At 42.8% G+C, this 17,553-nt stretch overlaps 1 protein-coding gene across 2 annotated transcripts; it reads left to right on the top strand.

Annotated features, from left to right (window-relative positions):
• Nucleotides 1-10,298: 10,298 nt before the first annotated feature.
• Nucleotides 10,299-17,207, top strand: LOC133475508 (eosinophil peroxidase-like). 2 transcript variants are annotated; one of them, XM_061768460.1, is made up of 16 exons: nucleotides 10,299-10,442; nucleotides 10,549-10,614; nucleotides 10,727-10,811; nucleotides 12,664-12,839; nucleotides 13,093-13,225; nucleotides 13,353-13,479; nucleotides 13,590-13,796; nucleotides 13,879-14,233; nucleotides 14,328-14,488; nucleotides 14,568-14,826; nucleotides 14,898-15,068; nucleotides 15,153-15,390; nucleotides 15,466-15,665; nucleotides 15,755-15,802; nucleotides 16,353-16,430; nucleotides 16,497-17,207. In XM_061768460.1, the coding sequence occupies exons 2-16, from the start codon at nucleotides 10,554-10,556 to the stop codon at nucleotides 16,904-16,906; spliced, it is 2,709 nt and encodes a 902-aa protein (XP_061624444.1). In that variant the 5' UTR covers nucleotides 10,299-10,442; nucleotides 10,549-10,553; the 3' UTR covers nucleotides 16,907-17,207. The 2 variants fall into 2 exon arrangements, with proteins under 2 accessions (XP_061624444.1, XP_061624445.1); XM_061768461.1 differs by having other exon boundaries at nucleotides 10,397-10,442; nucleotides 10,552-10,614.
• Nucleotides 17,208-17,553: the final 346 nt, after the last annotated feature.

Genomic DNA, 17,553 nt, shown 5'->3' with positions numbered 1-17,553 from the left:
TCCACGTCCAGGGTCTGAGCTGTAATGGAGGAGGGATATCTTGACTAAACCCAAACCAATTTGTTGGACCCTCTATTCATGGTCCTCTCTGTGTAATGTCTAAGTTGCAAAAATGAGAGAATGATTTTTAAAGACAAAATTTTATTACGTTCCTCAAAGTCGGAGGTTTACATACACTGAGATTACTATGCCTTTGAACTATTTGGAAAACCCCAGATGATGGTGTCATGTCTTTGGAAGCATCTGATAGGTTTACTGACATGTTTGAGTGAATTAGAGACACCTGTGGATGTATTTGAAGGCGCACCTGAGACATACTGCTTCTTTGCGTAACATCATGGGAAATTCAAAAGAAATTAGCCAAGATATCAGGAACAGAATCGTGGACTTGCAAAAGTCTTGTTCATCCTTGGTTGCAATTTCCAGATGGCTGATGGTGCCACGTTCCCCTGTTCGAACAATAATGTGCAAGTATAAACAACCATTGGAATGTCCAGCCATCATACCACTCAGGAAAGAGACGGGTTCTGTGTCCCACAGATGAGCGTGCTTAGGTTCCAAAATGTGCATATCAACTCAAGAACAAAAGCAAAAGACCTTATGAAGATGCTGGCTGAAGCAATTTCTGCAAAAGAAACATCAATAACATCAAAAAGCCAGATTACAGTTGGCAAATGCACACAGGGATGAAGACCTGAATTTTTGCAGACGTGGTCCTAAGGTCTGCCGAAACTTAATTGAACTGTTTGGCCATGAAGAGCATCGTTACGTTTGCAGGAAAAAGAGGGAAGCTTGCTAGCCTGAGAACACCCTCCCAACTGTGAAATACGGGGATGGCAGCATCACGTTGTGGGATTGTTTTGCTCGAAGTGTACTGCCAAACTGGTTACAAGGTGGCTTAAGGATAACAAAGGCAATGTTTTGGAGTGGCCATCACAAGGCCCTGACCTCAATCCTTTTGAAAATGTATGGGCAGTTCTGAAAAGGCATGTGTGAGCAAGGTGGCCTACAAACTTCACTCAGTTACACCAGTTGAGTCAGGAGGACTCTGTCAAAATGCCTGCCAACAAGTGTGAGATGCTTGTGGAAGCAAATCCAAAACGTTTGACCAAAATCTTGCAGTTTAAATGCAATGGTAACAAATACTAAAGTAAAGTATGTAAACTTCTGACTGTCAAGAAGAAAGTAATAAAAATGTGTCCAAACAAAATCCTTCTCTTATCATTCTGGCATTTAGCAAATAAACATAATTTTGGTAATCCTAATTGACCTAAAACAGGCAATGTTTAATCGGATTTCATGTGGAAAAAAAGAGGGAAAATACATGTCTTTTTATCTAGTGTACTGTATGTAAGCATCTGCTTTCAACTGTATAATAGCCTAAAAGAAACAAGCTGGAAATGTGAGAAACAAGGAAGCTAATGACTTAATCAGCTTACCAAACTGGCTTTGACATTAATTAATGTCAGGCACAAAAAGGTGAAAAATGTGCAACCCGATCATTAAACTGATTGACATCTGGTTTAAGGTGTGGATGCTGAGTCTTTCTGCTGTTGAGAAGCTGTGGCGCATCCTTAAAAAATATGATTGTGGACAACTATACTTTTAAACAGCAGCTCTAGATGGTTATTCTTGCATCCTCAAATGAGGCAAAATGTACCTTATGAACGTACATATAATTTCAAATGATAAGAGAGTTATCAACGTGATATCAAAAAGGGTTCCTGTGTTAATGTGTAACTCGATCGGAAAGTTTGTTTTTGTTCGAAAAAGTATTTTTAATAAAAAAACAAATCCATGCAATGAGAGAAATACGACGGAGTTTTTTACAACCCATTTTTATTTTTCAAATATTTTGTATCATTTGGAACACTGCACAATAAATAATTTTACTGAAACAAAATTCTGTTATAGTGGTAGTTTTGTCAATAAATTTCCCCCATCATTATAGAATCTAATATACAGCGGCTGAAATAAGTATTTAACACGTCATCATTTTTCTCACTAAATATATTTCCAAAGGTGCTATTGACCAGAAAATGTCACCAGATGTTGGAACAGCCCAAGTAATCCATACATTCAATGAAAGAACAAATAAGCTCGTAAATTAAGTTGTGTGTAAAAATGTGAAATGACAAAGGGAAAAAATATTGAACACATGAAGAAACTACCGGAGACAAATTCTTAGTGTGTTTTTTTGGACATACTTGGTAAAATAAAGATGATTCTGACAACAGGGCCCTTATCTGGCCCTGCGGGGGAGAAGCCTCCAGCATATTCTGTCTCTCCTCCACCTTCTGTAAATAAGAATGTGATAAGCCTGTATAGACCTCTGCCAGGCCCACCAGCACAAATAAGACGTAAAACTGGTGGTGTGGGTAATTGGAGCAGAATGATGGGTCCAGACTCCCCTCCCAAATTGCAAAATTGAACTGAAGGGGACCTGTATCCCGTGATTGAAGTGGCAAATCAAAAGAGATGTAGAAGGTTAGCACATATCACTGAAATGGAATGAGATCAGAAGTGAAAGAGTGGATTAAGAAACATGATGTAAACCTGGCCACTCAAAGTTTGGATGAGTTCATGAATTATGCTAGACATGCTGAGAATGTATTACGAAATAAAAAGAAAAAGAATGGAGAGAGGGAAAAAAAACAGACATTCTGGGGTGATGAAGGAGAAGAGGAAGTGTATTATGCTGGATACAGGAGATGAGGTAGAGGACGCGGCAGAGGCCGTGATCGTGGTAGAAGAAGAGGAGGTTACATTAGTGGAAGAGAGAGTTGGAATCAGTCGAAACTGAATGCAGAAGGTTGCTGGAATTGTGGCAAATAATGACATTGGGCAAGAGATTATCCTCAGAAAGGAAATGCAGGATGTTCAGCACGACTAGATAAGTCTGAACACAGACAAATTGTAAAAGATGACTGTGTTAGCGATATAAAAATAGAAAATGATATAAACTAATTAGAACAAGTAGACATACAAGCAGCAGAAGTTTATTTAAGAAACCTGAGGTTACTCTAGAGGTAGCTGGACAAAGTTACATTTTTTTGGCGTGATTCAGGAGGATGTAGAATAGATAGATAAGAAAAAACCCCACAGAATGTAGAAATGTCTAAAGAGAAAATCATTGTTAGAGTTGCTAGTGGAGCAATAAATATAGACACCCTGACAAAAGCACTAGTTATCTATGATCCAGAATGTTAGAGCACCCCTAGTAGTGGAGTGCATGAGTTGGGTCGCTAATTGCGCAGAGATAACAACACCGTTGCAAAATTCGATTTATGAAACACCAATGACAAGGTGAGACAAAATTCAATGGACAGAGGAAGGAGAAAGAGCATTTTGTGAATTGAAAAGAACCTTGGCAAGAACAGCAGTATTGGCATTGCCAAATTATGAAAACTCTTTTGAACAGACAGTTGATTGTCGAAACGGTCACATGACCTTAGTTTTGTTGCAAAAACATGGAGCAAAACTCAGGCCAGTAGCATACTATTCAACCAGGCTTGATGCAGTTGCACGAGTAACGGCAATTAGTGTGCAGGCTGTAGTTGCAGCTGCAATGGCCGTCCAGGCAGCGGCGGATATTGTGTTGTTTCATCAGCTGACACACAAAGTTCCACATGCAGTCTCAGTTCTTCTCCTGCAAAGCAAAATGACGTTTTTATCGCCTGCTAGGCAATTGTCATGTGTAGCGGTGTTGCTATCACAACCACACATAACATTACAGAGATGCACAACATTGAATCCAGCCACATTACTGCCAACATCATAAAATGGCGTCTACCAAGGGCAGACCTTAAAGATCTGCCCCTGGAGGATTCATTGCATATTTATGTGGATGGCTCATTACAAAAAAAGACCTAACGGCACGAATGCTACGGGATATGCTGCAACTACGACAGACAAAGTTTTAAAAGAGGGACAGTTAACGCCAAATTATTCAGTACAAGCAGCTGAACTAGTGGCATTAAACAGACGCATGCAAATTGATGAAAGATAAAAGGGTGACTATTTGGACAGATATGTCAATATGCATTTTTTTATCTTACATGTGTTTGCTGCACAATGGAAAAATAAAAATGCAATAACAAATAATGAAGGAATCATATTTAGTGAAGAAAATACATCCATCCTCCCGAAAGTCTTGTTAAAGTGGGCAGCAATTATGAGTCATGGGCCTTGCCATGTCTCAACAGGAGGGATGGTACAGATAGTGAAACAACACTTTTCCAATTTCCACAAGCACAGTATCCAGCATATGGATTTTATTGAATTGAATACAGTAGGACAATACAAATATTGCCTAGTGCTGATTGAAGTGTTTTCAAAATGGGTTGAAATTGTCTGAGTCTGACTACAAAGGGGGTTAGGCATATAGAGCCTATCCGTCTCAACGTCAGTGAAGGGTGGGGCTTGCTCCCTAGAACTCCCCCAACTTTTTAGGAGCTGTGAAGTCGCAGGGCCCGAGCATCGAGCAGGAAGTGACCGAGAGGGAATCCAGTCCCCCTCCCGCATCAACAGGAGGATAAAGTGCGATCCAAACCATCGTGGGCCGTCCTTCTTTTGTCCTTCCTGAAGGGGCGAGAGTCAGAAGTGGGACAAGAGCAGAATAATACACACATTTGGTGAAGTACGGGACAAGAATACTGTTCGATGCAAATAGAGAGGTGAAGTGCTAGCAATGGCTCCCCCTCAGAAGATAGAAAGATGATTGCTTTCTGGCTTAAGAAGAAACCAGGAATTGAAAAGACCATGCGACATCTCATTGACTGCACGCCAAGAGCAATATTATGTATCGTATTGTTGTGTGTAGTATCGTTGATTGCTGCACAGATATGGCTCTTGCATAGAAGGGAAGAAAATGGTATTGATATTATTGCCAAAAGACCACGATTTGTGTCGAAAGAACATCATGAGATACTCCACGAAGGTTGGAATGTATCACATGTATATTTAACGAATACATGGTACAGGTACGTTTCAATCATTGTAAAAGTAAAAAATTGATCCAGTTGTTACATATTTACAAAGATGCCTGCTTCCTCAATGCACCCTACACGAGATGCAATGTCTATTTTTATTTTAATAAATACTAGCGTTAAAGCATGGGAAGCAAATAATGAGGAAATGACTGACACGAGGATAATGCTTTTATAAAATTGAATAGTTCTTGATTTATTAACTGCGGCACAAGGAGGAGTTTGCACCATGATCAATAAAACATGTCGCACATGTATTCCTGAAAATGCTGGAGACGGGACATGTAATTGCTGAAGCCGTACAAAGAATGAAAAATATAAGAAATGCTCAATCACAAGACTATATGAACAAAAGTTGGAACCCCTTGACATGGTTTACATCTGGCAGATGGACAATTGTATTGGCGAAAATTATAAATAGTTATATTGTGGTTGTTTTGTCTATTCACTGGATGTATCTTGCCATGCCTTCGTAACATGATGTCCAAAAGGGTACATGGCACTGTCACCGGATTGATGTTGAGTGATGAATATATGACTTTGTTGCAAGAAGAACAATATGATGATTTTGAGACAAGAGCTTGAAGTACATCAATGATAAAATACATGTTATGGCTGTTGCACTGACAACACATCTTCAATGTGCTCATTAAAAGTCAGATTTTGGCAGTCTGTGAGGATCGTAGGTTTGAACAAAGTAGGTTAAAATTCGTAAGAAGTATAGAGTGGCCCTCTGCTGTTCCCGCTCTTTAGGCAAGCACGCCGCTAATACTGTGGGATGGAATTCCGGGAGAAACAGTTCAGTGTTGATTTTAAAATCAAAGATTTTTAGATGAAACTCTCCAGATTAACACCAACTCTTTTGAAGAATTTACAACCCCAATTCCAATGAAGTTGGGACGTTGTGTTAAACATAAATAAAAACAGAATACAATGATTTGCAAATCATGTTCAACCTATATTTAATTGAATACACTACAAAGACAAGATATTTCATGTTCAAACTGATAAACTTTATTGTTTTCAGCAAATAATCATTAACTATGGCTGCAACATCTTCCAAAAAAAGCTGGGACAGGGTCATGTTTACCACTGTTTTACGTCACCTTTTCTTTGAACAACATTCAATAAACGTTTGGGAACTGAGGACACTAATTGTAGAAGCTTTGTAGGTGGAATTCTTTCCCATTCTCGCTTGATGTACAGCTCCAGCTGTTCAACAGTCCGGGGTCTCCGTTGTCGTATTTTACGCTTCATAATGCGCCACACATTTTCAATGGGAGACAGGTCTGGACTGCAGGCAGGCCCGTCTAGTACCCGCACTCTTTTACTACGAAGCCACGCTGTTGTAACACGTGCAGAATGTGGTTTGGCATTGTCTTGCTGAAATAAGCAAGGGCGTCCATGAAAAAGACGTCGCTTGGATGGCAGCATATGTTTCTCCAAAACCTGTATGTACCTTTCGGCATTAATCGTGCCTTCACAGATGTGTAAGTTACCCATGCCCTGGCACTAACACAGCCCCATACCATTACAGATGCTGGCTTTTGAACTTTTGAACTGTTCCCAATTATCCTGTTCACCTGTGGGATGTTCCAAACAGAACGTGTTGCAGCCATAAAATGATTAGTTGCTAAAAACAATCAAGTTGATCAGTTTGAACATTAAATATCTTGTCTTTGTCGTGTATTCAATTAAATATAGGTTGAACATAATTTGCAAATCATTGTATTCTGTTTTTATTTAGGTTTAACACAATGTCCCAACTTCATTGGAATTGGGGTTGTACTTTCACATAGTGGAATTAAATGTAACAAGTAACACTGTATTTCTAATAACACCTTTGACTTTGCTGTGCGGCCATTGCGCACTTAGCTGTTCAAATGCTTTTCAGAGAATAGCAGGTTGTACAAAAAAGTACTAAAATATTGAACAGTTGGACATGTGCATTCAAAGGTTTCGGTCAAAGGTCAAATGAAGTTGACCTGTAAAGGTTATAGGGCATTTTAGGTTCATCCTGAAATTTCACCGGAAGCCGAATATGCCCAACTTTTAGATAGCAGTGTATCCTGTGTAACACAAACGTTGCGGTTTTAACAGCCCCAGAGACTTTTTGTAAAATAAAGTATTTTTCTCTTATCTGTTTTATTCGATAATGCTTCTTTTTTCACGATATTGTAGGCCTTTTAAATCCTGTAACCAGTAATAAAGTCTTTCCTTATCTTTGGAAGTGTTGCTTACGTGGTGATTTGTTACATGTACAGTATGTGTGGGTGTTGGAAAGCTAAAATGAGTACGCAGTTGAGCAAAACTTTACCGCAACAGGTGCCGGAGGGCAAAAAGCAGACAGACAGAAGGACTGACTGCATTCACGTTCAAATAACTTCCATTTCCTGGTAAATGGCTGATGGCTGATACAATACCAGGAACTCAACGCTGAGACTTGACATTAGTACACTTGATCTTCTTTAAACATTTGAGATGTAATACATTTTTACCATGCCATCTATAGGTTGACATTCACTCCAGTCACAGAAAGGCCACCTATGGGGCCCAGGATGAGCCCGAACGAGCTACACGGTGCCATCCATGGAGAAAACAGAGGAGTCCAGTCCGTTGTCACCTGGACGACGGTCAACGGTTGTGTTTTTGCCAACTATTTGTTTTGGGCCGCGGAAGAACCCTCTCACTTTTATTCTTGCACATTTTGGGGGCTCATCTCAATGTGTCCGATTTGTCATTTGTTGAAATTCAAAATACGGCCCTCGCATGTTTTATTGTTGTAACCGAGCGACTTACACGCTCTTAAGTGATGATTAGAATTGTGAGAATAAAAAGGAGAGCACATGTACAAACATGTACCTTCTGACAGACACACCCAAAGTCAAAGTCATAGTGGCGCAGTCTACCTTAAAGCAAAGGCTTGTACCATTCGATTTGGTCTGTTTTTGGTATGCTCTTCATGCATGCTTGCGCTCCTTGATATTTTCAGTCAGCAGCTAAATCATCAAACATAAAAAAAAAACTGGGGGACGATATTTAATTTTGAGTTTGATTAGTAGTGTACTGTTCACACCCGGTCTACAGTTTGCCACACTTCAGAGACAGCCTGTGACTGACATTCGAAGCATGTTGCACAACCTGATCTGTGAGGTAGTCAAAGCCTTCTGAGGTTCCTATCAAGGCACATCCGAGTATAAAAATAAACCCAACACCTCAAAAAGAGCGCAATCACGCTAAGATCTCTTCCTCCTCTGGCTCAAGTCAATCAATAGCGCTTTGGGGAAACCAAATACTGCACAATTCTACCAGTGGTGACCAGCAAGGCCTAAACTCTTATCAGAAGCACTGGCCTACATTTGCAACCTAAATTCTAATCTTGCTTGTATATGAAATTGGATTAATTTATTCCCAACGTGCTGCCATGTCAATCTAATCTGCCCGTGCAGGACCTTCAGCATCAGCATTGGCCAATGTTACTTCAACTCTTAGCAATGGGACCGTTTATTTAACCCTGCTTCAGATTTCAAATTCATCCTCACAGCTCTGGCCGCCCTCGGTGATATCAGTTGTTTTGGTCCTCTGATCGGTCGGTGAGAGCAAAACCTGTTACAGCCGGCTTTGACGAGCAAAACACAATCTGTATAATACATTTATAATCAGCATCTTTAGTCAGTGTGACATATTGATTTGTTCTTGTCACGTTATTAGATCAATATTGAGTCTGAACTGCCCCAGATGATTATGTGGCACAGTTGCGTGTCATTGTAGTGCGTTTTTGTCATAACATTGATGGTTTCTAATTGTGCCGTGATAGCGGTCAGAGATGGATTCAGTTGGAAAAAAAATATACCAAAATATACGGACGGGGACACTTGAGAAAAACACAATGGGAAATACAAACAGTAAGACAGACACCGGTATGAGATGAAGCGGCCACTTCCTTTATGCGGGACCAATCATTGAAAGGAGCCTTTTAGAATATTCTCCCTCTTGATTGACTTTAAAATTGCTCATATGAAGTGCTTGTACTGTTTGCACTAATCAATTCAATCTGATGACTTAAATTCGATGGATGGCAGTAAAGGTTTCTGTGTGCTTTGCATCAGATCACAATAGGGCACATGGTGTATTCACAATTAGAATTTGTTGAGGAAAACATACACCAAACAACCTTTTTGGCACTTCGTTGGGTACACCACATGCGAGCTCACTGTTAATGGACACAGTCTGAGAGGTATTTATTTAACAATGTTTATTGGACTTTGCAGTAGCGAAACCAAAAGTTAAATGTGTTGTTTTAAAAAAAAAAAACTATTAACTAGTAATCATAAAACGATGCATCAGTGTCAATCAAAACTGAGCATCATGATCTTTATAAAGGAAGAAAAAAGAATACTATACTCTACATCTCTTTGAAATTTAAGGTTGAACAAACTTTGGCCAATAACTGTATAGCTGAATAATTTATACTTTTTGTGACTTTTCTAATAATAGAATGTACAGTCTGAGCCACTGAAAATGTAAATATTCTATACATGAAATGAAAAGGGCTAGATTGCTTATTTCATGAAACCACTTCATTTACACATGAAAGTCTACTGTTCAATCATATTTTGATTTGATTTGATTTGGTTTGATTGGCAAGAGCTATGTATAAGAGAAAATCATCAAAACAAGTGCACTGTCCAAATACCTTTTGAATAGTCAGCATATTTACATTTCTGGAGAACTTCAAATCATTAAAAATGTAATATGGTCAAAGTGGGAATTCATCTTTAATTGAAAACAGCTTTGAACGGGAACACAATGTATTTATACCTGCAAGTGATATTTTGTGAATGAATATTTATGCTTTATGCGTTTATGAAATAATACATTACTTTTTTAATCAACAAACAAAAATGCGTGTGCGTGGGAGGAAGCTCGACTGTGGAAGAATATTGGTAATCAAGCATTACGTCTTCTCACGAACGTTTCTCCGGGAAGCTCAGCTTTCATATTACTTGTCAACAGGTTTTTCTTTTTTGTCGTGCATGCACGCTTGCCACGTGCCCAACATTCGATCCTTTTCAGACATTATCATAACAGTAATTCCTAAATAAACGGGGAAAAAAACATGTTGTAAGCCAAAAAAAAAAGAGATTTATTTATTTTTTCCCCCCATGGGCTTTGTCTTATAGCAATAATTATGATAAGTTGACGTTAGACTGTGTATTTTTTCCCTAATGACGCGCTGAAGCGGTTGAACCTGGATGCTCTCCAAGGCGGAACAAAGAAGGAGGGAAAACAAAAACAAAACAAGGAAAACAAAATGCTCCAAATTCCTGGTGACGAGATACGTTTGCAGTGACGCACCTTTTTTCTTTATAAAAGGTGCGAGCGGAGCAACTTGACTGTTCACTGCCTGCCGCCGCGGATTTACAGATTTCTTATAGAGCTCCTTCCTTACAGGTATCAGCGCTGTTCATTTTTTTATTTCATTGCATTAGTTTCAATTATGTGATTTTGACCCCCCTCCTCCAACCCAACCCACCCCCCCCTCCCTCTCCTCATGCAGCAGAGATGTTTTGGCGTGCGTGCCTGCTGCTCGCAGCGCTTTGCCTGCAGTGGCAGCTGAATGCCCGTAAGTAAATGCAGCCTGCTAACACGCATTTAATTGTATATAGTTTGCCATTTGAAACAGATTTAGTTTTGATGTGAGATTCCCCCCCCCCCCCCCCCCCGCTTGCTTCTAGAACATCTGAGCCGGAACGCCATTGAAAAGGCGGTTCACGATGCCATGACTACAGTTGACTCTGCATATGAATATTCAAGACTAGAGTGAGTTCATACACTTTTGTCCTAAAGGCGGAACATGTTGCACACTAACCAGCCGCAACGAAATTATCGACACGTCAGCGCCAAACTTTCATTGTTTATTGTAATGTCAAGCAACATTAGCGGGACAAAAGAAAGCATTTCTTTAAATAAAAATATCTCAGACAGTCTGGTGACATTGCGGTCATATGGGGGGAAATCTTGACTCGGGTTTTGTATGTGTGGAGTGTGCATGCTTGCGTGGGTTTCCTCCCACAGGCCCAAAACAAGCTTCTTCAATTAACTGAAGACTTTAAATTGTCCTTTGGCGTTAATGGTTGTTTGTACAGCTGAGATAGGCTCCAAGTTCACCGGTGACCCCATCGAGGACAAAGCAATGTCGACCAGTCTTTCCCAACCACATGGAGCCAAGGCCCAATAGATTTTGCATTAGAAAAAGCTCACCGCACGCCATCAAACAAATGGACTTCGCATCGGTCCGTTGTGGTAAAGGACGAGCTAAGGCGAAAGGCGAAGCTCACGATTTACCGGTCGATCTACGTTCCTACCCTCACCTATGGTCACGAGCTGTGGATCCGGATACAAGTGGCCGAAATGAGTTTCCACCGCAGGGTGTCCGGGGTCTCCCTTAGAGAACGGGTGAGAAGCTCGGCCATCCGGGAGGATCTCAGAGTAGAGCCGCTGCTTATCCACATTGAGGAGCCAGATGAGGTGGCTGGGGCATCTGATTCGGATGCCTCCCGGACATCTCCCAGTGAGTTGTTCCGGGCACGTCCCACCGGGAAGAGACCCCGGGGACGACCCGGGACACGCCGGAGAGACTACGTCTTTCGGCTGGCCTGGGAACGCCTCGGGATCCCCCTGGAAGAGCTGGATGAAGTGGCTGGGGAAAGGGAAGTCTGGGGGTCCCTGCTGAAACTACTGCCCCCGCGACCCGACCTCAGATAAGCGGTAGAAAATGGATGGAAGGATGGATGGAAAAGCTCACCGCACGCCATCAAACAAAGATGTCAGAAAAGCATAGAGCGGCTTGGAAGTGCAAAACAACAAACACTTTTACAATTCAGAAAACAAATGAACAAAAGCAGAAACTTTTTTACAAAAGACGAAACAAATTACAAAAGACGAAACACCCGGAAAGGAAACGTCCCATTTCACAGACATTCCTAGAAATCCCACGCCCTTTCTCGGCAAGCCCCGCCCCACTTCAACACGATTGGCTCCTGCATCACGGGAACGGTAGCCTAGGCTGTGAAGACGCCGTGCAACGGAGATTATCATTTTTAATCGCGTCAAAACCAGTGGCCGACCGAACGACCACTCAAGGAAACAGTTGCTTAACCACGCAGACTGCGCCATAGTTCGGTCGGCGGCGGCGGTGGTCGGTGTGCGCCAGCCTTAACCACCATAATCCGAACCTTAACTGATCGTAAACTGCCTTAACCCCAACCCTAGTCCTAAACCTAACCATAATAAACTTCTTCGTTTTTTGTTTTTTAAATTAAATTTAGGATGGACATCTCGTTACATCTGCGTAGCCTACCCTTCCCGCGATGGAGGAGCCAATCATGTTGAAGTCGGGCGGGCCTTGACGAGAAAGGGGGTGGGATTTCGAAGAACGTCTGTGAAATGGGACGTTCCCTTTCCGGGTCTTTCGTCTTTTGTAAAATTGTTTCTGCTTTTCTTAATTTGTTTTCTGAAATGCAAAAGTGTTTCACAATTTGTTATATTGTTTTGCACTTCCAGGCCACCGTACTTGTGCCATCAGATTGTGTACCGAATAAGAATTTACTGCAATTCTGTTGTGAACAACAAGAGGCATGCTGCTGGTAAATGTGACCTCTTGACGCTCCAGGTGCCTCGATCGTATCAGACGCAATGCAGCCAGAGCTGAGGATGTGTTGCGCTTTCTCAAGCAACCTGTGGGAATTACCCGCGAGGTGGCCCGATCAGCCGATTATATGGACGTCACCCTAAATATCATCAAAAGGTCGGCAGAAAGACGTCAAAGACGTTCCATCAATGCCACAGGTGAGTGAAACTAATACCTCAATATTAGTCAGTACTCAATATTATGGACTCTGCAAAGCTGGGCATCCGTTTAGGTTTACACTCAACGGGTCTGCATTCGAATCCTTGAAAATGTTATACTTTGGAAAGATACCATGCGTTAGCCATAGGTGGTACGTGAGTGTACGTTTCATAATGAGGGGCAGAAAAGAGACTCAAACTGCGTACATGTTTGTGGATACTCTCAGTCACTGGTGCTATGACTTTGTTGTAGATCTGCTGTCTGAGGAAGATCTGGAGTTCATTTCCGAACTGACAGGCTGCTCACCTCGACAGCGCATCCCCTCATGCAAGACAACCCCCAACCTTGACGTCTTTCGCACCGCAAGCGGCGTCTGCAACAACGTGTAAGGCTTCGGTGGCTTTTGTTTCATGGCTATTGGCCACTTCCCAGTTAATTGAGCATTTATTAGTTTGTACTTAGCAAAACGAACACCACCAATGAAGGCCTTGATCAATTCCACTCACCTACAGGCACAATCCTCGATGGGGAGCCTCAAACACACCGTTCGCACGCTGGCTTCCTGCTGAGTATCAGGACGGTATCTCGCTGCCCCGAGGGTGGGACCCCATCAGAATCAATGGCTTCTTTCTTCCTTTGGTATGATCATTCTATTTCGCCTCTTCGTCGAATCCAACTGATGACATCCAAATGACCGCATACAATTGAAATGGACATCTTTTGGTGAAATGAAGTCTTTATCGTTTTAGGTGAGAGAGGTGTCCAACCGCCTCCTGGCCACAGCCGTCAACGATGTAGTGAGCGACACAGTCTTCTCTCACCTGCTGCCCTCCTTTGGACAATGGACGGACCACGACCAGACCTTATCGCCTTTTTCTCCGGTCATCCGTTCATTCAACAACGGTATCAACTGCGATGAGACCTGTGAACGCACTGAGCCTTGCTTCCCTATCCTGGTCAGTCGTCGACCACGCTATGGCTCGCACGTTATAAGCACGCCCACACAAACACACTCACCGCGGCTCGCACTCTGAACAGATTCCCAAGGATGACCCACGTTTTGGCATCCAAGAGTGCATCCCCTTCTTCCGGTCAACAGGGACTTGCGGATCTGGCAACACGGGCTTCATCTTTGGCGCTCCCACTGTACGACAACAGCTGAACGCGCTCACATCTTACATCGACGCGGGTCAGGTGTACGGCTCCGATGAAGTCGAAGCGCTAGAGCTCCGTGACCTCAGCACAGACGAGGGCTTGTTGAGGGTCAATGAAAAGTTTACCGACAAAGGTCGAGAACTTCTGCCCTTCACTAAAGCGATGGCCAACGTGTGTGCGACCCGAGCTCGCATCACGAACGACAAAAATGCAGAGGAAGTGCTTTGCTTTTTCGCAGGTGAGCGGCAGGCCCAACAAGTTGATTCGGTATGTTCTCCGTAGGAGTTTCTGCATCGCAGCAGCGTCCATCTTACTTAATGTTAACTTCGAAGGTGATGAACGCTCCAATGAGAATATTGTTCTGACCTCGCTGCACACGCTGTTCCTCCGTGAACACAACCGTCTGGCTCGAGCGCTGGCCAGACTAAATCCCGAGTGGAACGGAGAGCGACTCTACCAGGAAGCCCGCAAGATCGTGGGAGCATATCTCCAGGTTAGAGCGGGCCTCCGTCACATGAACCATAATCTGGTTTGATGAATTCTACTCTTTACATTTTTTTGTTGTCTCGCAGGTTATCACATTCAGGGATTACATTGGCAACATAGTTGGTCCGGACGTTGTAGCCAAGAAACTCTCCACATACCCCGGCTATGATAAATTCATAGATCCGTCTATCGCCAATGTATACGCAACAGCTGCCTATCGATATGGCCACTCGATGATTCAGCCATTTGTTTTCCGCCTCAGTTCGGACTACGAGGATCACCCGTTGTACCCCTCTCCATTGTTGCACACAGCCTTGAACACACCGTGGAGGGTTACCTTTGAAGGTATGGTCAACATCCGCAGCTGTTTTTTCCCGTACGCCCTTGCACATTCTTATATCTACAGATGATTTCAGGTGGCATCGACCCGATCCTGAGAGGCCTTGTGGGACGGCCGGCTAAGTTGAACGTCCAAGATTCCATCATGACCGACGAGCTGAGAGACATGCTGTTTAAATTCTCTTTTGAGATGGCACTGGATCTGGGCTCTCTCAACATGCAGCGTGGACGTGACCACGGAATCCCGGGTATTTGTTTCTGTCTTCCTGCATACACAACATGTTCATAATCTCGTGAGTGGATTTTTCTGATGTATTTACCCCTGTTCTCAGGATATAACCAGTGGCGCAAGTTCTGTGGTCTGTCACAACCACAAAATGAGGCGGAGCTGGCTGCCGTGCTGAAAAATACGGACTTGGCTAAGAAGTTTCTGGATCTGTACGGAACACCTGAGAACATTGATGTGTGGATGGGAGGAATCGCAGAGCCTCTGGTGAAAGGAGGAAGAGTTGGAGAATTGTTTGCCTGCCTGATTGGAATTCAGTTTAAAAAGATTAGGGAGGGAGACCGGTAAAGACATGAGAACAAATCACTGTCTTTAAGATGCTCCCAAATACCAACTCAATGACAAAATCTTCTTTCCAGATTTTGGTGGGAGAACGAAGGAGTCTTCACAAAGTCCCAGAGGGCGTCTCTGATGAGGACATCAGTATCCCGCATTATCTGCGACAACACCGGTATCACTGAAATTCCAGACAAACCTTTCCTGTTTCGGCCACGAGGCAACGGTTACACCGATTGCAGTGACATCCCAGAGTTTGACCTCACTCCATGGATGGACACCCGTGAGTCCCTCAAATGAAATCTTTCGAAAGATAGTGCCATTTGTCTTGGTCTTTTGAAATGATTGACTTCACTGTTTTATGTGTTCTAGCATATGGATTTTACGAACCCATGTCAGGCACAACCAAGCCCACTCAAGGTATGCGCAGCACACATTTCTTCATGAACATATACAACTCCCAACTGTAAATTTATTTGCAAACCCATCCATCCATCCATCCATCCATTTTCTGAGCCGCTTCTCCTCACTCGGGTCGCGGGCGTGCTGGAGCCTATCCCAGCTGTCATCGGGCAGGAGGCGGGGTACACCCTGAACTGGTTGCCAGCCAATCGCAGGGCACATAGGAACAAACAACCATTCGCACTCACAGTCATGCCTACGGGCAATTTAGAGTCTCCAATTCATGCATGTTTTTGGGATGTGGGAGGAAACCGGAGTACCGGAGAACATGCAAACTCCACACAGGCGGGGACGGGGATTGAACCCCGCACCTCAGAACTGTGAGGCTGACGCTCTAACCAGTCGGCCACCGTGCCGCCTATTTGCAAACCGTACAAACTATATTACTGTAGGCAAAATCTTTTTGTCATATCAGCTGTGTTGAGCTATTTAAATAGTTCTTGCGTTCAAAATAATTTACTCAAGATTGTATTTTGGCTAACTGCTGTCACCCATTAATTCATTCCAGGTATCTCGTCACCCCCATACGGTGGAATAGATGAACCTCGTGGACCCCCTGGACCCCCCGGACCCTCCGGACCTCCTGGTAAATCCAGTATCATTCAAAGCGCACAGTGGCAAAGTCCTGTTCCTTATGTTATTTCTTTTCCAGGACCTCCAGGTCCCTCCGGAGGCTATAATCAGAGAGTGGCCTTCTCTGTACAATTGAGCGATAATTTCCCCAGACCCGGTGTTCCTATCCCCTTCCGCGAGGTCATCTACAACGGGCAGAGCAGCTACGACACCAACACAGGCATATTTACTTGCATATATCCGGGGGTGTACGAATTCCAGTTCTACTGCACCATCTATGAGCGCTCCGCCAGCGTGGATCTGATGCGTAACGGAGAGAAGATTTTGCATTCGTTCACCACTAGGCAGGAAGGTTACCTCTCGGCCAGCGGAAGCACATATATAAAGCTGAAAGAGGGAGACAAGATATGGCTTGTGGCTAACTACGGTGGCAATGGTATGACCAAAGACAGCTACTTCTCTGGGCATTTGCTCTTTACTGAGGAGTGAAGCTGATATTTAAAAAAACGTGCCCACACACAAGGGATCAACTTCACCCTCTAATGCGCTGTTACTTCCTCAAAAAAAAAAAACAACAGCAACCTGTTTGCAACTGGAAAGGTGGATCTGCTATCATTCGATCATGTATAACCCAAATTTTAGAAAAAAAATGTTTCATTTCCCCTTTATGCTTCATTCATCATTCAGTGAGTGCACAAATGTTACACTTGTAGTATCACAATCACATCTCACATCTCCTATGTGATATTCTCCTTCTTTGAAAATAAATATTTCTCTTTTTAAATACCAATTCCTCATCCCTCTTCCTGAACGATGTCGGTCGGACCATCTGAAATAGAGGTCATCCTTTTCCGATTTATTATCATAATTTAATTGAATACATGAATGACACATAAATCTGTGAATAAAGAAGGTGCCTGACCTTTGCATGATAAATCATAGTGAGCTATTAAGAAAGATAACAGAAATTATTATTGTTTTGGGCCGAATTGGCTGATTGATGAATCAAAAAAAATCCCACACACCAAAGGTATTGCATCAAGTTTAGAAATAAAAGGACGAACCCACGCACGCACACACACACACACACACGCACACAAATAAAAAAACAACAACCTAGTGCAGTTTTTGCATAT

The sequence above is a fragment of the Phyllopteryx taeniolatus genome, chromosome 3, assembly GCF_024500385.1.
Source record: "Phyllopteryx taeniolatus isolate TA_2022b chromosome 3, UOR_Ptae_1.2, whole genome shotgun sequence".
In the NCBI taxonomy this organism is placed as follows: domain Eukaryota; kingdom Metazoa; phylum Chordata; class Actinopteri; order Syngnathiformes; family Syngnathidae; genus Phyllopteryx; species Phyllopteryx taeniolatus.
The sequence above is the reverse complement of the archived record's forward strand: the minus strand, read 5'-3'. Positions and strand labels throughout refer to the sequence as shown.

Excerpts from the sequence above, each read along its gene's own strand:
- LOC133475508 (XM_061768460.1), top strand. The coding sequence starts at position 10,554 with ATGTTTTGGCGTGCGTGCCTGCTGCTCGCAGCGCTTTGCCTGCAGTGG. Across the intron at positions 10,615-10,726 it reads GCAGTGGCAGCTGAATGCCC|AACATCTGAGCCGGAACGCC; the intron begins GTAAGTAAATGC and ends GCTTGCTTCTAG. Across the intron at positions 15,391-15,465 it reads AAGATTAGGGAGGGAGACCG|ATTTTGGTGGGAGAACGAAG; the intron begins GTAAAGACATGA and ends TCTTCTTTCCAG.